Genomic DNA, 24,404 nt, shown 5'->3' with positions numbered 1-24,404 from the left:
TAATCTCGCTGACGGTAAAGAACTGAGCCACGGCTAGCGAATGGCTAGGCGGTGGGCGGAGTCACAGGTTACAAATACTGGCCCTGAACATCAGCGTACACACACACACACACACACACTCTTTACCTGGACACACAACAGCATCTGTATCTGAACACAGACAGGTGAGTGTTACTGCTGCAGGACGGATGGATGGATGGATGGATGGATATATAAACAGAATGATAGATGGATGGATGGATAGACAATGATAGAATGATGGATGGATGGATGGATGGATATATAAACAGAATGATAGATGGATGGATGGATAGACAATGATAGAATGATGGATGGATGGATGGATGGATAGATAGATATTAATAAAGTTTTTAATAAAGTGAGTCTGCTGTCAGTATTAGATTTTGTATTAAATTTGGACATTAGACATCTTATACTTATTTTTGTTTAATATTTTAACCTCAGTGTCGTCATGGAAACAGGATGCTGGTTTGGCATTCAGTCAAACAAACAAGCAAACGTTTCAGTGTGTGTGTGTGTGTGTGTTAATTGGGGTTTAGGTTATACTAGATTAGTGCTGTAAGTCATCGGCTCAGAGCTGAAACTGCTGATGAGGAGTGTGTGTGTGTGTGTGTGTGTGTGTGTGTGTGTGTGAGGGAGAGAGTGAGTGGGTGTGAGAGAGATAGAGAGAGAGAGAGAGAGAGAGAGAGAGAGTGAGTGTGTGTGTGTGTGTGAGAGAGAGAGAGCGAGCGTGAGTGTCTGTGTGTGTGAGAGAGAGTGATGGTGTGTGTGTGTGAGAGTGAGTGAGTGAGTGAGTGAGTGTGTGATTGAGTGAGTGAGTGAGTGAGTGTGTGTGTGTGTGTGTGTGTGTGTGTGTGTGTGTGTGTGAGTGAGTGAGTGTGTGTGTGTGTGTGTGTGAGAGTGAGTGTGTGTGTGTGTGTGTGAGTGAGTGAGTGTGTGTGTGTGAGAGAGTGAGTGTGAGTGAGTGAGTGAATGTGTGTGTGAGTGAGCTACAATTACTATTTAGAAAAAGCTGCTGGTAATGAATATTAATATTGATATTGAATATTAATATTTATTGATGATCATTGTCTCTGTTTCTGCGTCAGGAGACAGAATGAGTCCCAAACACATCATCTACAAGAAACTCTCCAGAGACAAATCTGTGAGTCTCTGTCCTTTCCTTCTCGTCCTTCTGTCCATTTTTACTTTCTTTGGAGGAGTGCTGTTTTGTGTAGTTGTGTGTGTGTGTGTGTGTGTGTGTGTGTGTGTGTGTGTGTTGTTAGCCTGACCTAATCAATCAAAACTAACTTTAGCTGGACAATAACTTTATTCTAGAGCTGCTGTAAAGCCAAAACAATCTCTGTTACTGTAATCTCCTATTATCTCTGTAAAGCTGCTTTGAAACAGTCTATATTGTTAAAAGCGCTGTATAAATGAAGGTGACTTGACTAATGTGTGTGTGTGTGTGTGCTGACCGGATAACTGTGTGTGATGTCTTAGGTTGGCGTTTACATGGGGAAACGGGATTTTGTGGATCACTGCGACTCTGTTGATCCTGTCGGTGAGTTTAGCAGACGAGATTCCCGAACCCATCTGTCCTCAAACAGCCTTTATAATCCATCATTAATGCATTCATGATGCCCTGTAATGCAGCTTATAATGCATTGTATTGTCTCATGAATAATTATAACCACATTATAAAACATTATAATATGTATGTTACACCATTGGAAAATACAATGCATTAAAACGCATGCAAACCAATTTCAGATGTAATAAGGAATCTGCAAATATTATAATGCATTTGAACTTTGGTTCTAATTATTTATTAAAATATATCATGCATTAAAATGTACATTATGAATACCTTTATAATGCATGATAAAGGCTTTAAATGAAGTGTTTAAATGTGCTTGCATTTCTTCTCTCCCATTGAAGTGAAAGGAGAGCAGACTTATACTTACTAAAAAACTAAAACCAAAACCATAAAAACTTTTGTAACTTATATAACTTATATACATATTTTATTTCAGCTAGTTGCTAATTTCTCATTTTCATTTAGTTTAATTTGATGTACTAAAATAACTAAAACTGATATGAAAATGTTTTAAAACCATAAATTGTAGTAATTTTGTTGTTTCTGTAATTTTATTATTTTTACAAAATATGTATATATAGTTTTTATTCTGAATGCATATATATATTTCTCTCTCTCATGTGTCAGATGGAGTTGTGCTGATCGACCCAGAGCAGGTGAAAGGAAAGAAAGGTGAGAGACACATTCACAGACAGATGGCAGTGCTGAGCTGTGTGTGTGTGCGTGTGTGTGTGTGTGTGTGTGTTCAGCCTATGAAACATATGTAGATGAATGAATCTGCTGTATATGTGTGTGTGTGTGTGTTGAGCCTATGAAACATGTAGATTAATGAATCTGCTGTGTGTGTGTGTGTGTGTGTGTGTGTGTGTGTTGAGGCTCTGAAACACATGTAGATGAATTAATCTGCTGTGTGTGTGTGTGTGTGTGTTGTCTATGAAACACATGTAGATGAATGAATCTGCTGTGTGTGTGTGTGTGTGTGTGTGTGTGTGTGTGTGTGTGTGTGTGTGTGTTGTCTATGAAACACATGTAGATTAATTAATCTGCTGTGTGTGTGTGTGTGTGTGTGTGTGTGTGTGTGTGTTGAGCCTATGAAACATGTAGATTAATGAATCTGCTGTGTGTGTGTGTGTGTGTGTGTGTGTTCAGCCTATGAAACATGTAGATTAATGAATCTGCTGTGTGTGTGTGTGTTGAGGCTCTGAAACACATGTAGATGAATTAATCTGCTGTGTGTGTGTGTGTGTGTGTGTGTGTGTGTGTTGTCTATGAAACACATGTAGATTAATGAATCTGCTGTGTGTGTGTGTGTGTGTGTGTATTGAGCCTATGAAACACATGTAGATTAATGAATCTGCTGTGTGTGTGTGTGTGTGTGTATTGAGCCTATGAAACACATGTAGATTAATGAATCTGCTGTGTGTGTGTGTGTGTGTGTGTGTGTGTATTGAGCCTATGAAACACATGTAGATTAATGAATCTGCTGTGTGTGTGTGTGTGTGTGTGTGTGTGTGTGTGTGTTGAGCCTATGAAGCTTTTATTTCTGTACGACTAGATTATTGTAACTCGCTATATGTAGGTGTCAGCCAAGCACTTCTGAATCGTCTTCAATTGGTTATAAATGCGTCTGCTAGACTTTTAACAGGGACTCGTAAAAAGCAGCATGTAACACCGATTTTAGCCTCACTTAAATGGTTGCCGGTGGAGTTCAGAATTGATTATAAATTATTGATATTTGTGTACAAAGCCTTGCATAATTTAGCCCCATCATACCTTGCGCATCTTCTTCATATACACAAACCTTCTAGGTCTCTCAAATCAGCAAATCAGATGATCCTAGACATTCCAAGGACTAGATTAAAATTGAGTGGTGATCGGGCATTTGCTGTGGCAGCTCCACAGCGCTGGAATAACCTGCCTCTACATCTCTGACTGGCTCCTTCCTTAGGTTATTTTAAACGAAATCTGAAACTGCATTTGCTAGAATTAGCGTTTGGTTCAGTAGGTTAACTAGTAAGAGGCTCTTTTCAGATGTTTGTTAGTCATTGTTCTGAAAAAGAAACATTTTATTATGTAATTTTATTGTGTGACTGTACAGCACATTGGTCAACATCACGTTGTTTTAATTGTGCTTTATAAATAAAGTAAATGAAAAAAAAATGAAACACATGTAGATGAATGAATCTGCTGTGTGTGTGTGTGTGTGTGTGTGTTGTCTATGAAACACATGTAGATTAATGAATCTGCTGTGTGTGTGTGTGTGTGTGTGTGTGTGTGTGTGTTGAGCCTATGAAACACATGTAGATGAATGAATCTGCTGTGTGTGTGTGTGTGTGTGTGTGTGTGTTGAGCCTATGAAACACATGTAGATGAATGAATCTGCTGTGTGTGTGTGTTGTCTATGAAACACATGTAGATTAATGAATCTGCTGTGTGTGTGTGTGTTGTCTATGAAACACATGTAGATTAATGAATCTGCTGTGTGTGTGTGTGTGTGTTGTCTATGAAACACATGTAGATGAATGAATCTGCTGTGTGTGTGTGTTGTCTATGAAACACATGTAGATTAATGAATCTGCTGTGTGTGTTCATCTTCTCTAGTCTACGTCATGTTGTCCTGTACGTTCCGCTACGGTCGGGACGATATGGACGTCATGGGAATTGCGTTCCGCAGGGATATTTTCCTGTGCACACGGCAGGTCTATCCTCCTCTCCAGGACAAGGAGCGCAGCGTACACACTAAAGTGCAGGAGAAGATCCTGCGCAAGCTCGGAGACGATGCGTATCCCTTCTTCTTTGAGGTTAGAGGCATTTCTGATCGCTTTAATTCATGGATGCAAACAGCACAAGAAGACGGACATAAACTTTTGCTTGAAAGTGCACCTATTGTGCTATTTTAAAGGTTCCTAATTTTGTTTTGGCCTCTCCTTCAATAAGTTTACATGCATCAAAGTCCAAAACACTTTAATTTTCTCATAATATCCATTTCAGCATCAGCTCTTTCCTCAGTGTCTGAAAGGCTTAGTTTGAAGATTCAGTCTCTCTAAGCCCCGCCCCTCTGAGAGCTGCTCTGCTCTGATTGGTCAGAAAGCAAACGCTCATGATCATATCTGAATCTCAGCTCTTGACACACAGTGATGCGAACAGTGACGATGGCGTGGGTTTTACCGTATCAATCTCATCAAAGTGGATTTGCTTTGTCAGCAGAAAACAGCGTCTTCTCCACATGAACAACACGAACCAAACTCTTCCAGTCTCAGATAAACTACAGTGTTTGAGGGCGGAGCTAAGAGACGCTGTTCAGCCAATCAAGACCACAGGCTGGCATTATGCTAATTAGTTACAAACCTACATATTTTCATCAGAAACTGAATTACTGACGACTCGTTTCAGTTCAGAATCACTTCTTTCTTTTAAGAGAGAAAAACTCCATTTATCTGCACTTTGATCTTTGAAACTGCAGATCTTTCACATTCACAAACAGCTCTATTACACACTACATGAAAGATCATATCCCAAAAAGCATAACAGGGGCACTTTAATTGGGCGGGTGAATATGTTGTGATTTCTGATTGCGTGTGTTTTCTCTCAGTTTCCAGATAACCTGCCGTGTTCTGTGGCTCTGCAGCCGGCGTCCACTGACCCAGGAAAGGTAAACGCTCTAAAAACATCAGAACCACAAACATTCAGTGTTTTGATACTATTGTAATTTTTATTAATATTTTGAATTTTAGTTGCACTAAATGAAAATGTTTTTTACATTTATTTTATTTAAAGTAAAGTTATATAATTCTGAGTTTTTTTTTAATACAGATCACAATTCTCCCACGATTCTGATTAGACAACTAATTGTAATTTACTAGAGGCTCTAACAAAATGTTTAATTAATTTGAATTTATTACTATTAATTACTATTACTTCGGGGGGGTTTTATCGGTTGAATGAATGATTCAATGACTCACTCACTCATAGACTTCACACAATTCATTACTGGATGAATCAGTGTTTTTGAACGAATCTGATTCATGACAAATATATTTTTAACAGTCACTTGTCGCCACCTACTGGTGTAACGATGTAATGATACAATCTTTATTTGAAGTGTCAAGTAAAGAAATAAGATTGCGTGAGTGTTTGAATCGAGATCACAATCTTTTAACGATTAATCGTGCAGCTCTAATTTCAAGTAATGGGTGTTTTTTATGGTTTAATTTGTTTAGCTACAATAACCTTGGTTTGAAATGTCTAATTAATTGGAGTAAAAGTTGTGTGTGTGTGTGTGTGTGTGCAGCGCTGTGCAGTGGAGTTTGAGGTGAAGGCATTCTGTGCCGAAAATCAAGATGAAAAAGCCCAAAAGAGGTGAGAAAAGTCACAAACGCCAGATCAAAAAAAAAAAACTAAAAGAACAAAACCTGACCAATACAAGACACTGCTCACTATTTTAATGCACTGAAATAAAAATGAAAATGCATAATAGTAGCCAATCAGAAGCTTTGAAGATACTGTGTTGGTTAGTGGTTGAGGCAAGTATAATGTTTAAAGGGGTGGTTGATTATGATTTGACTTTTCTAACTTTAGTTAGTGTGTAATGTTGCTGTTTGAGCATAAACAACATCTGCAAAGTTACAACGCTCAAAGTTCAGAGCAAAGGGAGATATTTGCTTTTAAAGAAATCGCTTTTTAAGGACTACAACAAACGGCTGGTAGAAACTACACCACATTCCTCCCGGGTTAGTGACATCACCAACCCTAGAATTTACATAAACCCCGCCCCCTGAACACGATTTATAGATTATCATGTCAGAATATGCTAATCAATGACTAGAAGATAACTACACATAAGCTTCATAAATTCATCAACTAACCATTCAGAAATGTCCTGTTGCTTCTACATGTTGTCACTTCTTCTTGAGTCTCTCCATCATTGTCTGACTCTGGTTTGAACATAAAAGACTAAAAGTTTTTGAAATGTTCAGTGCATGTGTGTGTGAGGTAAAAGGACACAAGCTGTTGAAGCTCCGCCCCCTGTGCCGGGAGAAGCAGCTCATTTGCATTTAAAGGGACAGACACAAAAACGGTGTGTTTTTGCTCACCCTCAAAAAGTGACAATTTTAACATGCTATATAAAAATATCTGTGGGGTATTTTGAGCTAAAACTTCACATACACACTCTGGGGACATCAGAGACTTTGTGAAAAGGGCATTATACCACTCCTTTAATAGACTGTTGTCTCATTTGAGACCCAGATCATTATAATGTGGTCTTGAGAGCAAAACCACAAGATCAAGACGCCAACTCTTCACTCTATGAACGCATCTCTCTCTCTCTCTCTTTCTGCAGGAGTACAGTCCGGCTGGCCATCAGAAAGATCCAGTATGCTCCAGATAAAGGTGGCGCTTTCCCGTCGGCTGAGACCACCTGTGAATTTGTGATGTCTGATAAGCCGCTGCACATGCGTGTCAGTCTGGAGAAAGAGGTGGGACACAGCCATAAACATGTACAGTCAAACCAAAAATTAATCAGACACCAGATATCATTTTTGATATTTCTTTACTAGTGTGTGCAGGACACTATATTTCATACCAGTAACATTTGGGACCAAAAATGATTCCGACACTTTGAGCTGATCATGTTTTGCTGAAGTGTGTTTTCTTTAATTGCTAATGCTCTTTTTACACACAGACTGAACAAAATGAAGCATTGCTTGGTCACTGGTTGAGCTAAACTGGTATTATCTAATTGTGTAGTTAAATTTAACAGCTGACAGATATTCAACATAATTCATGTGTGAGACAGTCTAACAGAAGGACGGACAAAACCAGTGACATATCAACTGATTCTGAGTCATATTTTATTACCATTTTCTAAACTATAGCGAATAAACTGTGATAGTGTGAGAAATGTTGAAGGTGTCTGAATACATGTTGGTTTGACTGTAATGCATGTCCAAACATAAATGAATCCATTTAAATCTGCGATTGTGCGTTACAGACATACTACCACGGAGAGATGATCAACATCAGCGTGGAAATTGACAACAGTTCTAACAGGAATGTGAAGGACGTGTCAGTCTCAGGTACATGAACACAGTGCTCACTTTAAACCCATGTACAAGTGTGTGTTTAGTGTGTTACAGTGTGTGTGTTCTGTTTCTCCGTATCACAGTGGAGCAGATTACTAGTGTGGTGCTTTACTCCAACGACAAATACATCAGTCCTGTGGCCTATGAGGAAACCATGTGAGTACAAACACACCATTATTACAGTCAGTGATGTCACAGTAATGTCACATGCTCTTATGACATCATATAATACATGAGTCCTCATTCTGAGGTGACTGATTCAATCACTCCTCGACTTCATAGCTTAAGCATAAAAACACGCACACCGCGGTAAAGTGGATCATTGAGCTGTTTGTTTTCATCCATGTCCTCAGTACTGAATAACATGTACTGTAAGTGTATATAGTCACGATTGATGTTTTTCTTGGCTTTGCACACCGTTTTGGATGATGGAGATTTTATATTATTGTTACATTATTTTATTTTTGCAATAATTAACTTCAAATATATTATATCATAATTATCATGTCACAAAAGATTTCTATTTCAAATAAATGCTGTTCTTCTGAATTTTCTGGTCATCAAAGAATCTAGAAAAATTAAATGTATCACAGTTTCCACAGAAATATGAACTGTTTTCAACATTGATAATAATATTAGAATAATGAAATTTGAAAAGGGACCAGTTTGGTTCATTGTCGCAGTGTGTTCTGGGAATTACTTCTCCATGAAGAATACATTCATTGCTACTCGTAATATAGGAAAAGAAACATTTTGGAATCTAGATAAGCAGCTCACTAGATACATATGTAACATTTGGGGAGTGTTACCTTTATGATGTCACAGTCAGATTGGAATCTTTATGATGTCACTGTCAGAATGGAATCTTTATGATGTCACAGTCAGATTGGAATCTTTATGATGTCACAGTCAGATTGGAATCTTTATGATGTCACAGTCAGAATGGAATCTTTATGATGTCACAGTCAGAATGGAATCTTTATGATGTCACAGTCAGAATGGAATCTTTATGATGTCACAGTCAGAATGGAGTCTTTATGATGTCACAGTCAGATTGGAATCTTTATGATGTCACAGTCAATGGAATCAGAATGGAATCTTTATGATGTCACAGTCAGAATGGAATCTTTATGATGTCACAGTCAGAATGGAGTCTTTATGATGTCACAGTCAGAATGGAATCTTTATGATGTCACTGTCAGAATGGAGTCTTTATGATGTCACAGTCAGAATGGAATCTTTATGATGTCACAGTCAGAATGGAGTCTTTATGATGTCACAGTCAGAATGGAGTCTTTATGATGTCACAGTCAGAATGGAGTCTTTATGATGTCACTGTGAGAATGGAGTCTTTATGATGTCACAGTCAGAATGGAATCTTTATGATGTCACTGTCAGAATGGAGTCTTTATGATGTCGCAGTCAGAATGGAATTTTTATGATGTCACAGTCAGAATGGAATCTTTATGATGTCACAGTCAGAATGGAGTCTTTATGATGTCACAGTCAGAATGGAGTCTTTATGATGTCACTGTGAGAATGGAATCTTTATGATGTCACTGTCAGATTGGAATCTTTATGATGTCACAGTCAGAATGGAATCTTTATGATGTCACAGTCAGAATTGAGTCTTTATGATGTCACAGTCAGAATGGAGTCTTTATGATGTCACTGTGAGAATGGAATCTTTATGATGTCACAGTCAGAATGGAATCTTTATGATGTCACAGTCAGAATTGAGTCTTTATGATGTCACAGTCAGAATGGAATCTTTATGATGTCACTGTCAGATTGGAATCTTTATGATGTCACAGTCAGAATGGAATCTTTATGATGTCACTGTCAGAATGGAGTCTTTATGATGTCACAGTCAGAATGGAGTCTTTATGATGTCACAGTCAGAATGGAATTTTTATGATGTCACTGTCAGAATGGAGTCTTTATGATGTCACAGTCAGAATGGAGTCTTTATGATGTCACAGTCAGAATGGAATTTTTATGATGTCACAGTCAGAATGGAATTTTTGGAGTCTTTATGATGTCACAGTCAGAATGGAATCTTTATGATGTCACAGTCAGAATTGAGTCTTTATGATGTCACAGTCAGAATGGAGTCTTTATTATGTCACTGTGAGAATGGAATCTTTATGATGTCACAGTCAGAATGGAATCTTTATGATGTCACAGTCAGAATTGAGTCTTTATGATGTCACAGTCAGAATGGAATCTTTATGATGTCACTGTCAGATTGGAATCTTTATGATGTCACAGTCAGAATGGAATCTTTATGATGTCACTGTCAGAATGGAGTCTTTATGATGTCACAGTCAGAATGGAGTCTTTATGATGTCACAGTCAGAATGGAATTTTTATGATGTCACAGTCAGAATGGAATTTTTGGAGTCTTTATGATGTCACAGTCAGAATGGAGTCTTTATGATGTCACAGTCAGAATGGAATCTTTATGATGTCAGTCAGAATGGAATTTTTATGATGTCACAGTCAGAATGGAATTTTTATGATGTCACAGTCAGAATGGAGTCTTTATGATGTCACAGTCAGAATGGAATCTTTATGATGTCACTGTGAGAATGGAATCTTTATGATGTCACAGTCAGAATGGAATCTTTATGATGTCACAGTCAGAATGGAATCTTTATGATGTCACAGTGAGAGTGTTACGTTTTTGTGACATGTGTCTTGTGTTTATGATGTAACAGTACACAATAAGTGTGGTAAACTGTTTAAACTGATTAAACGGTTGTGTTACAGGGACACTGTGCCCGCTGGCACCAGTCTGAAGAAGGTGTACAGTCTCTGTCCTCTACTGAGCAATAACCGGGAGAGACATGGACTCGCTCTGGACGGAAAACTGAAGCATGAGGACACTAACCTGGCCTCCTCTAGCATGTGAGTGTGGATCATTCGTCCTCTATATGTGGATATCTGAATGTTTCAGCCCTGATGTTTCTTCATCTCACTGTTCTCCTCAGCGTGAAGGACGAGGTCTTGAAGGAGATTCTGGGCATGCTGGTGGCCTACAGGGTGGTGGTGAAGTGTAATGCAGCGGGGTGAGTGAACACCAGGTTAGGTTCAGTGTCGCTTCATATCTGTGTGTGGAGGAAAGGCCTTGCTAATGGCTTTATTTCTGCTCTCTTACAGCGTCGTTGGGTCCAGGTGAGTTTTGATTGGTGTAGAGTTTTCTCAACTTTTGAGTGTGTAAGTGTGTAAGGTGCAATCGTGTGTGTGTTTCAGTGAGGTTGCTGTGGAGGTTCCCTTCAAACTCATGCATCCCAAACCTGATCCAGGTGAGCACATTGACAAAAAAAAGGAAAAAAAGTGTGTGTGTATATGTATGTATGTATGTATATATATATATATATATATATATATATATATATATATATATATATATATATATATATAAAATCATGTATATATCATGCAAAAATTTAATAATAACCTATGCCATGCCATTTTGAGTGCAGAAATTGTATGTGTTTCTTACCCATTTAGTTAATGCATGACATGACTTAGAAAATATGCATCACAAGTTTATTTATGTTAAAACAGTGTAATTTAAATGCATGGACATTTTTGTGTGCAATTCAAAAGCACAAATATTAAATTAAGGCCTACATATTTTTGTGTGATTTTACAGCTATTAATTTTCATCACAGAAAATTATTGCAAAATATCCAACTCAGTTTGTTAATAGCAAATGCACATACGGTAGTACTACAGTACATGGAGCAAATTCCACTTACAGGAACTACATCAGTTATGAATATTAGAATTTGAAGTAACTGCTCAAGGACCATAACATATACAGAAGAAATTATATACAATTGCTCTCATATTAACTTCCATGCATTACTGTAAACATAAGTGTCAACTATGATGTGTCAACTATCTTCTGAGGTAATAAACAGCATGATGATGCATAAGTGATCATAACCATAAACCAAACTACACAGCTCACGACTGTAATAGAGTCTGGTGTGAGCATTAATGATGCAATACTCTGATATGCATAAAACTTCCTAGCACACATATATTGGGTAAAATGGCCAGTAGGTTTTGAAACAGAGCTCATATAATTCTGAATTTGATTGGGATTAGAAGACAATTAATATTCAGTAATGTTATAAATTTAACTGCATCAGATCAGAGCGAATTTGGAGCTGAATTGAGCTGTATGATCACGACACTTAAAAACAAGTGAATTAAACGGGAAATTTTGAAGTGAAAATAGTATTATCTTTTAAAACATACTCCAATAATCTTTGTTTACAGCGTTCATTAATCAAAAATCTTTTTTACTGTGTAAAGCTGCTTTGAACTCATTTCATAATTGAACTGAATTGAAACAACACTGAACATAAACCATAGAGCTGCTTTACAACTGAACTTGAATTGGTTTCATAACTGATGAATTTCACATGTTGTATAAAGCGCTGTATATATGACTTGCCTTGAAAATAACTGAATGTTGTGTGCTTTATTTTCTCCCTGTTCTCCTCCTCCTAAAGAGAGGTAAGAATATCACTCTTCTGTGTTTCCCAATGCAATAGTCCATTATCAGGGTGTATATTCAGCTTATGCTAAATGTGCTGTAATATAAAACCCTTCATATAGAGTCCTCGTGTCTCTGATTCCACGTGTTGATTGCACAATGTGTGGTGTACACTTCCCAACAACACACACACTCTTGAGACGATAAACGATCGGCGTTGGCTCTGGGAAAGGAAAGTTATATCGCCGATATCAGTGTCCGATCTAAATGCGATCCCGTCTCTTGTGTAGAGCCCCAGTTTAACGTCGTTCTTTGAGTAAATCTGTTGTTACTGTTCAATAGAAACACTTTTATGACATCAAAACAAGGGTGTGTGTGTCGTTGACATAAAACACCTTTGTTCCTGTTTTGTGATTTAGTGCTCCTCTTCATCTCTACATCAGCCTTTTACGTTGATTGAGTTTCTTGTGTCTCTTTGTGTGATTTTAACGCTTGTGTGTGTGTGTGTTCAGTGAAGACACAACTGACCTGGTGTTCGAGGAGTTTAAACGCTCTTATCTGAAAGGAATCATCGGCGAAGATGACGACTCTGCGGCTGAGCCTTGAGAGCCTTCTCCACGGATGACACGTATAAAGTGTTTAATGCCGGCAGAATCGTGCATATAAAGATTCATAAGCATTAGTGGATGCATGTTGAGACTTATAGATGATGTAATGTGTTTTAATGCGAGAACTTTTAAGCCAGGTACGAAAAACAAACTGGCCGATAATCATCTATTCACTGCTAATAATTATATACACTCTTAAATGGAAAGTTCTATGGAATTCTGTCAGGCGCTTCATATATAGAAAATTCCCATCATGGGATCATTTTATGAATTTACTTTAAATTAAACGGCTTATAAAAATAGTTTATAACTGTAAACATAGACGTATTATACAATCATTTAAGATTTTTGGCATTCAAAATTGAGAACCCCTTTTTTAAGAGTGTATATTTTAGTTAAATTGATCACAGTTGCTTAACATTTGCATTTTGATGCACGAGATGTTTTTGAACCATAAAATAAAGCAGTTCACTTAAAATAAACCTTATTCCAAGTGTGAACTCAGTTAAAAAGCTTCTTCCTAGAATACTAAAAATATAAATCTAGAGCTTTCCATAAGGAAAAACTGATATACAGTACATAATTTGTCACAAATGGATGTTTAAGAAATTATTTTGCAGTGAACATTTTAAAGAGGTAAATTCTGTTGTTATTTGCTCTGTAAATGCTTTGAGCTAAAATAAAACTATTTTTGCTGTTGGCAAACATGATCTCTATACCAAAAGAGCAAAAGACTGGATATTTTCGTTGAATCCATCATTACAGAACTGTTACTGAAGCCCTGTAACGTATAACACATGATAAAGTCTTGTAACATTAGTTTAAATAACGCCACAAGTTAACATACAATTGTGCTATTGCTTTGTGTGTTGAACTGCTAGACTTTAATGCCTGTTTAAATCAAATCAAATAAAAAAGTGCTGTTTTACACAATTGTTGCGTCGTTGTTTTTAGCTTAGAAACATGCTAAAGTCAGGTCTGAGGACCGCTGAGTTGCTGACTAGTGTTTCAGATCAGTTGAAGCAAGGCTGGTCACTACGTTTCGTACCTTATTTTTCCATGTAGAATAAGCCATTTCTTGTGAATGTGCAAGATTTCCTATTCATTCAATGCTATAGGTAAATAAGTAGAAGAATGACAAAGTACTGTTTGCGCTACAAACCAGTGCATTTCAGATTATGCAAATTTAAATAATACAATAAAAAATACCAGTTTGGAAAATCTAGCAGCATAACTGACTGAAATAATGGAAAGCATAATTCCATTGTCCAAAATCAATGGGTCTTTTGAATGAGTTTTTGGTTAAATGCCTGAAATAAGGTCTGTGATTAACACAAGTTTAAGATGTTTCCATGTAATTCTATGATATATAATACAAATGTCGTCTGAAACTTTAAAGGGGAACTATTATGCCTCTTTTTCCAAGATGTAATGTAAGTCTCAGGTTCGCCATAATGTGTCTGTGAAGTTTCAGATCAAAATGCCCCACATATATTTTATTGTACCATGTTGTAAATGCCTATTTTAATGGAAGGAAAAACATGCTGTTTTTCTGCATGTCTCTTTAAATGCAAATGAGCTGCCTCTTCCTGCCCCCTTTCCAGAAGAAGGCGGAGCCTGCTAGAACATCACTCTCCTGACTTTGTAATTCTTCATCATCATGAAAGTTTATTATCTAATATGTGTTTTAAAGCCATATCAGTCTAAACTTCTGATATATGGTTTTCTTTCATGTCTTATTGCACTTAAACTGTCAAATACACACAAGGTTATGTCAAAAACACACAAAGTTCTCATAAACTCAAGTATAAAAGTGTATTAAAGTGAAAGCAGCGCAATATACAGTACCTACTGCTATATATGCTGTTAATATGAAACAAACAACAAAAGAAAAACAGAAAATCACTCACTGCTCTTGATTGAATAACTTCAGAAACTTTAATAAGAATAAATTTCTAACTTGAATGCTAAACATGGCGGACTGTGTTCTGCTCACTCAGGGGCGGAGCTAAGCTAATAGGGCGGAGTCCATCAGCAGTCATGGGCGTGGCCTGTTACCATGTGATGTCACATTGGAGCACATCCCTGAATGGCTCTTTTTTAGACACTGTTTCAGATTTATGGGGAAAATAACAAATTTATGTGGATGGATTTTTTACCATGTACAATGTGTACATGCACTGTGGAAATATTTTCAAAAACAATATAAAAGTGAATTTTGCATAATAGGCCCCCTTTAAACATTGTCCCGCCAAACAGGAAAACTCTGCTCACAAGTCTGCTTTTACAGCCTTGGTGGGTTTAAACTTTTAAACTATTCCAACTTGTAGGTTTTAAATAAAGATTGAATTTGTAAATTGACAATGAAAATTGCTAAATGAGATATTTTAATAAAAATATTCTTTAACAGGTCATGGATATAATAAATAAAAAAACACACACAAAAAGTCAGATTATAGAATAGTTTAAAATTTATTGGAAGTATAAGGGTAATCAACACACAGAACATGAGCATGAACACCATTGTTGTTTTTTTCATGTTGTGTCATATTGTTGCAGGGTGGTTGCTAAAATTCACTGCGCCCCAGACAACATTTTTATGGATGGGCCCCCTCTCCCCGCCCCAGTGTGTAAAGGTAACACCGTAAGAGGTTCCCCATCATATATTTGTGTGTCTGAATAATCCAAACTCAAAAGATATAAGCCCTATGTAAACAGACTCTCTCTCTCTCTCTAACAGGTGTTTAACACTTTTATTGTGTAAGACAACACCTCTCTTCTCTCCGCTTACCTATTCTGAGACACGCAAACCATCCCAGCTTTCCTGTTCTCATTCCCATTTTTGCTCTTATCCTCAGTGTGTGTCCTCTGAATAGCTGGGAGTATGATATAACAGCTGATTGGTGCGTTCCTGCTCATTTTACATTCTTTACAAACATCTGTGTCAGGGGAGCAACCTCCCGACTGATCTACACAGGAGGTTACAAACAATACACTTAATCAAGTTACAAGACATGCACTGTAAATAAACACCGATCACATTCACCTGGACTAATTCATTCCGATCACGAGAAAGAGAAGGCTCTTCTTTCAGCCGAAGGTTCACTTCTACATACAAACTACATAGAGTTGGTCTTAAAATAGAATCTATGTGTAATGTATAATATTATAGAAATGCTAGGGGATAGGTGGAAGGGTGGATCATTTTAGAGGCTCGTTAGAGGACAAAATCATTTGGTTAAGAGCATGGCTCTAGAACATAGGGTGCAGGTTTAGGGGTGTAGTTAGAAGTTTCGGGGAAATTTTTGAATGTTGGGTATAGGTCAATTCCACATTTTTTTCAATTACACATGAAGTTCATTTACTTAATCATTTTGAACCAACCGGTTTCCTCACTTTTTTGAAGTTAAGTCAATTGATCACTTTTTATAGTTTAGAATGTTTGGTGTAGGTTTAGGAGTGTAGTTAGAATGTTGGGTGTAGGTTTAGGAGTGTAGTTAGAATGTTGGGTGTAGGTTTAGGAGTGTAGTTAGAATGTTGGGTGTAGGTTTAGAATGTTGGGTGTAGGTTTAGGAGTGTAGTTAGAATGTTGGGTGTAGGTTTAGCATGTTGGGTGTAGGTTTAGGAGTGTAGTTAGCATGTTGGGTGTAGGTTTAGGAGTGTAGTTAGAATGTTGGGTGTAGGTTTAGAATGTTGGGTGTAGGTTTAGGAGTGTAGTTAGAATGTTGGGTGTAGGTTTAGCATGTTGGGTGTAGGTTTAGGAGTGTAGTTAGAATGTTGGGTGTAGGTTTAGAATGTTGGGTGTAGGTCTAGGGAGTAGATAAATGTTTGGGTTTAGAATGATGGGTCTACAAAAAAAATTGGCCAAGCCAAAAAATGGCAAAATATTTAGTGGTCTTTAAATGGTCTTATCCATTTTAATCCCAAATCACTGGTCAGGAAATTAGCAATTGCACAAATTCTGTAGATAAAGTAACTAAGCACAGAATTGCCTTCCCCAACTTGCAGACAGCTTTTTGCCGGAAGAAGAGAAGTCAATGTTGTTCCACTCAATGTTAATGGCTTCAAACAGTTCATGAAAAATGTCTCTCAGTTGGTTTGAGTTTAATGTGATACAAAATATTAACTATAGGGTTCAAAATTTGGACTCTGACCAAGGTTAAAACATGAGCTTGATGGACTTGTTCTCAAGCCATGTCTTGGTTGCCTTTGCAATTTGAGCAGGAGCATTTTTTTGTGGAAAAATAACTGAATTTGTGGGAAGCAAGCCATTCTGCAATATTCTCATGTACTCCAGAGCATTAAATGACTTTTCACAATGAAGCAGCAGCTAAACTGACACTTTTCCTCCATGCTTCACTGTGGTGGAGAGGCATACATCATTATATTTCTCAGCATCTCTCCGGAGCATCACCATGCAACTTGTTTCATTGTGATTCATGACTCCACACACAATTTCCCATATTCTACCAAAAACTTAACTCAGTCTTTGATGACAGCAATGACTTTTTAAGTACAGCATTTGCTTAAATTTGGCTTATTTACTGACCAAAAATTTGTGGTTAAGACAATTAAAAGCTTAGAGTTTAACCATTTTGGGCGTGATCCATTTTTTTGCCCAGGAGTGTAGGTCTGGTGTGTAGTTAAAAGTTTGAGTGAAAGTTTAGAATGTTGGGTGTAGGTTTAGGAGCGTAGTTAGAAGTTTGGGTTTAGAATGTTGGGTGTAGGTTTAGGAGCGTAGTTAGAAGTTTGGGTTTAGAATGTTGGGTGTAGGTTTAGGAGCGTAGTTAGAAGTTTGGGTTTAGAATGTTGGGTGTAGGTTTAGGAGCGTAGTTAGAAGTTTGGGTTTAGAATGTTGGGTGTAGGTTTAGGAGCGTAGTTAGAAATGTGCATGAAAGTTTAGAATTCTGGCTGTGGGTTAATAAGACAGGGTGCAGGTCTAAGGAGTAGATAAGAGTTTAGGTTTAAATGTTGGGTAGGTCTAGTGTAGTTAAAAGTTTGGGGTGAAAGTTAAGAATGTTGGATGTAGGTTAATGAATAGGGTGCAGGTCTAGGGAGTAGATAATTTTTTTTCGGTTTGGATTTTTGGGTGTAGGTTAAGAGTTTGGGTGTAAGTCTAGGCCATGGGTTGCCAAACCTGGACCTGGAGGGCTGCCTTCTTGCAGACTTTAGTTCCAACCCTGCTGCAACACACCTGCATGCTACCTGAGCACCTCAATTAGCTGCTCCAGGTACGTTTAATTTGGGTTGGAGCTAAACTCTGCAGAATGGTAGCCATCCAGGAGCAGGGTTATCTACCCCTGGTCTAGGCTCTAGATAAACATTTGGGTGCTGGTTTAGAATGTAGGGGTTGTTAAAGAGTTTAAGGTGTAGGTTAAGAGTATAGGGTACAGATGTGGATCTTTACGGAATTTCCCAGCTGATATCTGTCTCGGGGAACTCTCGCGGGGTAGTAAAATCTCTTCCAAACATGTCATCACATCTGTCTGGGTACAACAGAAACCCGCTGAATGTGCTGCTGGACTCAACGCCGGTGTACATGCCGTTAGTGGTGCTGTCTTTCACCTGCACCCACACCCAGTCACCCTGACTCAGACTCAGCACCACCTGCTGAGAGGCGGTGTTCATTTCCACTGGCGTAGTTGTCCTAACCACGGCCTCAAAGTTAAGGAAGAGTCCGACCTTCAGCATACGGATGGACACTTGCAGGTTGTAGCTAAACACGTAGGTTCCGTTAACAGGGGCGGTGTAGACGCCATTGTCAGGGTTGTAGTGCTGGTTTACATTGTAGATGACACGTTTGAAAGGCACTGGGCGGTTCGGTAGAGGATTGGAGGTGATTAAAGCGACGGAGAAAGCAGATTGCATGGCAGGTGAGCAAGGTCCAGGCACACCCGTCATTCCCATATCTCCCTGATTACCTTTAGGTCCTGTGGTTCCATTCGGACCCTGCGGCCCTGTCAAACCAATTTCTCCCTTATCACCCTTATCACCCTTTTGACCCTGGGCTCCTGGAGCACCATCGCTACAATTACACAAGCCCTGAAGACCTTGGTCACCCTTCTGCCCTGATACACCTGGAACGCCAGGCACGCCTGACACACCTGGATCGCCCTTCAGTCCTTTGGGACCGGGGTCTCCAGCCAGCCCAGGTAACCCACGTGCACCTACAGGGCCAGGAAGACCCGGTGCACCATCTGCCCCTGGTATGGGCTCACAGGTTGCTGGGCACTGACCGTCTTCTCCCTTTGGACCCTGATCTCCCGTGGGACCATCCAGACCACGGTCACCCTTGTCACCTGAGAAGCACGTATGTAAACATGGTCACCAGGGGCAGTGATAGACAATGTGTGAATGTTAATACATTAGTGAAGTTCACTGACCTTTCATCCCCCTGTCTCCTTTCGGTCCTGAAAATCCAGTGGGACCAGTGTCACCTTTATCTCCAATATCACCTTTTTCACCTGCGACGATTGACACAATTAATTTAAATTAACACCAGTGTTGGATAATAACTAGCTTTCCAATGGTCTTATGTTAACTTTTGTCCAATGGTCTTATGATAAGCTTATGATGTTTTTGGTAAATGCATCCCAGATTAATCCACCTTCTTTTTAACATAAGAGCGGGTGCAGCCATTTTTAACTTGAATATTAAAGGCTTCCAGTGTCACCCAGTAATTTTAGCTGTACAAAAAGTCTGTTTTGCTGCTTGCAAACTGGTATATTCCTAATCTCTAAATCTAAACCCAACATTTTAAACTTTCACCCAAACTTCTAGCTACACTCCTAAACCTACACCCAACATTCTAAACCCAAACTTCTAACTACTCTCCTAAGCCTACACCCAACATTGTAAACCCAAACTTCTAACTACACTCCTAAACATACACCCAACATTGTAAACCCAAACTTCTAACTGCGCTCCTAAACATACACCCAACATTGTAAACCCAAACTTCTAACTACGCTCCTAAACCTACACCCAACATTGTAACCCAAACTTCTAACTGCGCTCCTAAACCTACACCCAACATTGTAAACCCAAACTTCTAACTACGCTCCTAAACATACACCCAACATTGTAAACCCAAACTTCTAACTACTCTCCTAAGCCTACACCCAACATTGTAAACCCAAACTTCTAACTACACTCCTAAACATACACCCAACATTGTAAACCCAAACTTCTAACTACACTCCTAAACCTACACCCAACATTGTAAACCCAAACTTCTAACTACGCTCCTAAACATACACCCAACATTGTAAACCCAAACTTCTAACTGCGCTCCTAAACCTACACCCAACATTGTAAACCCAAACTTCTAACTGCGCTCCTAAACCTACACCCAACATTGTAAACCCAAACTTCTAACTACGCTCCTAAACCTACACCCAACATTGTAAACCCAAACTTCTAACTACGCTCCTAAACCTACACCCAACATTGTAAACCCAAACTTCTAACTGCGCTCCTAAACCTACACCCAACATTGTAAACCCAAACTTCTAACTACGCTCCTAAACATACACCCAACATTGTAAACCCAAACTTCTAACTACTCTCCTAAGCCTACACCCAACATTGTAAACCCAAACTTCTAACTGCGCTCCTAAACCTACACCCAACATTGTAAACCCAAACTTCTAACTACGCTCCTAAACATACACCCAACATTGTAAACCCAAACTTCTAACTACTCTCCTAAGCCTACACCCAACATTGTAAACCCAAACTTCTAACTACGCTCCTAAACCTACACCCAACATTGTAAACCCAAACTTCTAACTACGCTCCTAAACATACACCCAACATTGTAAACCCAAACTTCTAACTACTCTCCTAAACCTACACCCAACATTGTAAACCCAAACTTCTAACTACGCTCCTAAACCTACACCCAACATTGTAAACCCAAACTTCTAACTACGCTCCTAAACCTACACCCAACATTCTAAACCCAAACTTCTAACTACACTCCTAAACCTACACCCAACATTGTAAACCCAAACTTCTAACTACGCTCCTAAACCTACACCCAACATTCTAAACCCAAACTTCTAACTACGCTCCTAAACATACACCCAACATTCTAAACCCAAACTTCTAACTACACTCCTAAACATACACCCAACATTCTAAACCCAAACTTCTAACTACACTCCTAAACCTACACCCAACATTGTAAACCCAAACTTCTAACTACACTCCTAAACATACACCCAACATTCTAAACCCAAACTTCTAACTACACTCCTAAACCTACACCCAACATTCTAAACCCAAACTTCTAACTACACTCCTAAACCTACACCCAACATTCTAAACCCAAACTTCTAACTACACTCCTAAACCTACACCCAACATTCTAAACCCAAACTTCTAACTACGCTCCTAAACCTACACCCAACATTGTAAACCCAAACTTCTAACTACGCTCCTAAACCTACACCCAACATTCTAAACCCAAACTTCTAACTACACTCCTAAACCTACACCCAACATTGTAAACCCAAACTTCTAACTACGCTCCTAAACCTACACCCAACATTGTAAACCCATACTTCTAACTGCGCTCCTAAACCTACACCCAACATTCTAAACCCAAACTTCTAACTACGCTCCTAAACCTACACCCAACATTGTAAACCCAAACTTCTAACTACGCTCCTAAACATACACCCAACATTGTAAACCCAAACTTCTAACTGCGCTCCTAAACCTACACCCAACATTGTAAACCCAAACTTCTAACTACGCTCCTAAACATACACCCAACATTGTAAACCCAAACTTCTAACTACGCTCCTAAACATACACCCAACATTGTAAATCCAAACTTCTAACTGCGCTCCTAAACCTACACCCAACATTCTAAACCCAAACTTCTAACTACGCTCCTAAACCTACACCCAACATTGTAAACCCAAACTTCTAACTACGCTCCTAAACCTACACCCAACATTCTAAACTTTCACTCAAAATTGTAACTACACACTCATGGGCAAAAAAATGGACCAACCCCAAAATGGTTAAACACTTAAGCTTTTAATTATCAAAAATGCACTTTGTTATTATTTTAGTCATTTGCATATGGCGGCAAATTAATTCAGAAGTCTCGCACATTCCCAGGAAAAAAACTTTTTGGAATCAACTGCTAGTTTAAGTGTGTAGCTTCACCGCAGTTTAACTACTTTAAATTATGAAGTGAATTAGCTCCCCCAACACTGATGCACACATACATACTGAAGTAAAATGCAAGTACGAGTCTCACCCTTTATGCCAGGACGTCCTGTGAATCCTGGACGACCGGGAAACCCAGTGAGCCCTCTTGGACCTGGACTACCAGAAGCTCCTGTGAGTAGCAGATTCGGTTAGTAAAACCCTTGACAATATGAAACCAACAGAGAAAATACAATGGATTTTAACTTTGTGTCTGTACCATTCAGTCCGCGGTCGCCTCTGTCTCCTTTCTGGCCTCTGTTTCCGGAGCAAGCAGAACAGATGCAGTACCAGGGCACCTGGTCCGCAGTGGGGGGAACCGGAGCATCCAGAATCATCTGACAATAGGATAAATCAGGCTCCGCTGCTCCCGAAGAGAATGGTGGCACCATTGAAGTGTTGTCAGTAGGCTGTAATCCTAACGGCGTACCGCGGAAGTCAGGAATTAAAGCACACTGTCCGAAAGACAGACAAACCAACACTCCAACAATACTCCTCATGTCCTGTAGACAAAAAAATAGAGTTAAATCTAGTTTAAAAAGCACGTCTCACAATGACAAGAGTCAAGAATGTTTCATTTCAGTGGTTGGAACACTCTTTAAGGTAAAGGTTCTTTATTTAACATTGATGGTTCCGTGAAGAACCTTTCCATTCCACAAAAAGGTTCTTTAGATTTTTAAAATGTTCTTTTGGAACCTTTATACACTGTAAAAAGTGATCAGTTGACTTAACTTAAAAAAAAATTTGTTAAAATTATTAAGTAAATAAACTTAACATAAAAATTAAGTAATGTGGAATTGTCAAGTTCACATAACTTAATTTTCACGGGTTTACTACATTTTTTTAAGTAAGTGAACCGAACACTTTTAGTGAAGTTTGGTTGCAAGCAAGTGATTTAAGCAAATTTGACTTGGCACACACCACTGATAAATGTACTCATTAGCTCATTTTACTTTAAAATAAAGCAAAGTCAAAGGAATAATACAGAAAAAGACACTATCTAGCATTGTGAGTAACTATTTCACTCTCATCAATAAACATCAATCACCAGACAGACAGAAAGCGAGACAGATTGATCACCCACCATGTTCCAGTGATGCAGCATCATGCTCTTCCTCAGCGTGTGAAAAAATCTCTGATGTCCAATTCGACTTCTCTTATATACCTGCACCTGTGCGAGTGTGTTTGTGTGTTCGGCCGCTGGGAGTCGGATTTTTTTTCTCTCGACCTCATTAGGCCCAGAATATCATGAGTAATAATAATACAGTAGAGAGAACATAGGAGAAAGCCATTGTGTGTGTGACACAGCAGTGTGAGAGCAGGCGCGGCTCCGTCAGGACTGTAACAGGAGAGAGTTGATGCCTCTCTGGAGATGATTTATAATACAGGGAAGCATGGGAACACAGCAGTCTTCTGACCCGATCCAGGTCAGAACACACACACACACACACACACACACACAGACACACACTCACAGACACAGACAGAGAGAATACTCTTTCTGTAAGAAAATGTCACAATAGTACCTTGAATATCTTGTCACAGATCTGTTAATGGCATTGAAGAGTATCCCATATAATGCAGCAGTGCGTTTGTTATTTTAATCTTTTATTTTGACAGCTGTGGCGTCACACTGTAGTTATTGTGATGGCTGCGCCATTTATTTCATACAGTTTTGACAGTGTCATTTTTCCTTGATTAATGTGCAGAAACAAGATTAAGTCAGTGCAAAATACAACCAGAAAAAAACAGTAATGAGTAGCTTATATTTTTGTAATAATAATAATAATAATAATAATTGTGTATTTTATTTATTTCCTTTTTTCGTTTTAATCTAATTTATTTTATTTATTTTTTATTTTATTATTTAGTTTTTAAATATATGGTGCCTTTCCCCAAGGTAAACCCCAAGGCCACTTTACAATGCAGAAACACCAATAACTAAATGCTTATTTTCCTCTTTTTTTGTGTGTGTGTGTGAAAAATCGTTATTTGACTATTTTGTTATAGCTGTTTATGTTTTACAGATGTTATTTATTTATTTATTTATTTATTTACAGAATAGTTTTTAAAAGACCAAAAAAATAGCTAGGTCACATCCCATTCTGGTTTATGCGTATAATGTGAACAATATGCAATGTTAAGTCATGTTGCTGTTTTTTGTAACTGTGTACTTCAGCATTTGTGCATTTCATGCATTGACTTCCACTGTAGATGCTTTAATGCAAAAGTAGTCTCGCGTAGCCAGACCTTCAGACTGACGGCTGAAGGTCTGGAATTCATAGCAGCTTTCTTTGGCCAAGGCCCGCCCATAAGGCCGTTTGACCGACATGTCAAACAACCAATTACAGTTCGTTTCGTTCAGTGTCACG

The 24,404-nt window shown here is 38.5% G+C and overlaps 2 protein-coding genes across 2 annotated transcripts; one reads left to right on the top strand and one right to left on the bottom strand.

Moving 5' to 3' along the window:
* The first annotated feature begins 69 nt into the window (after positions 1-69).
* sagb (S-antigen; retina and pineal gland (arrestin) b) lies at positions 70-11,125 on the top strand. The gene is made up of 14 exons (XM_084125912.1): positions 70-164; positions 1,110-1,165; positions 1,504-1,564; positions 2,228-2,272; positions 4,202-4,401; positions 5,193-5,252; positions 5,892-5,959; positions 6,942-7,077; positions 7,593-7,677; positions 7,767-7,839; positions 10,456-10,593; positions 10,677-10,754; positions 10,846-10,860; positions 10,939-11,125. The coding sequence occupies exons 2-14, from the start codon at positions 1,118-1,120 to the stop codon at positions 11,108-11,110; spliced, it is 1,179 nt and encodes a 392-aa protein (XP_083982038.1). The 5' UTR covers positions 70-164; positions 1,110-1,117; the 3' UTR covers positions 11,111-11,125.
* Positions 11,126-15,260: 4,135 nt separating this feature from the next.
* Positions 15,261-23,239, bottom strand: LOC311090494 (uncharacterized protein). Its single transcript, XM_084125792.1, has 5 exons — positions 23,117-23,239; positions 22,253-22,535; positions 22,085-22,165; positions 19,191-19,271; positions 15,261-19,106 (listed from the first exon to the last, which is right to left on the bottom strand). Exons 1-5 carry the CDS (start codon positions 23,138-23,140, stop codon positions 18,211-18,213), a joined length of 1,365 nt encoding a protein of 454 aa, XP_083981918.1. The 5' UTR covers positions 23,141-23,239; the 3' UTR covers positions 15,261-18,210.
* Positions 23,240-24,404: the final 1,165 nt, after the last annotated feature.

Source organism: Abramis brama, assembly GCF_963993115.1.
Source record: "Abramis brama genome assembly, chromosome: 10".
Lineage (NCBI taxonomy): Eukaryota > Metazoa > Chordata > Actinopteri > Cypriniformes > Leuciscidae > Abramis > Abramis brama.
Note: the sequence above shows the minus strand (reverse complement) of the source record. Positions and strands in the feature narration are given on the sequence as shown.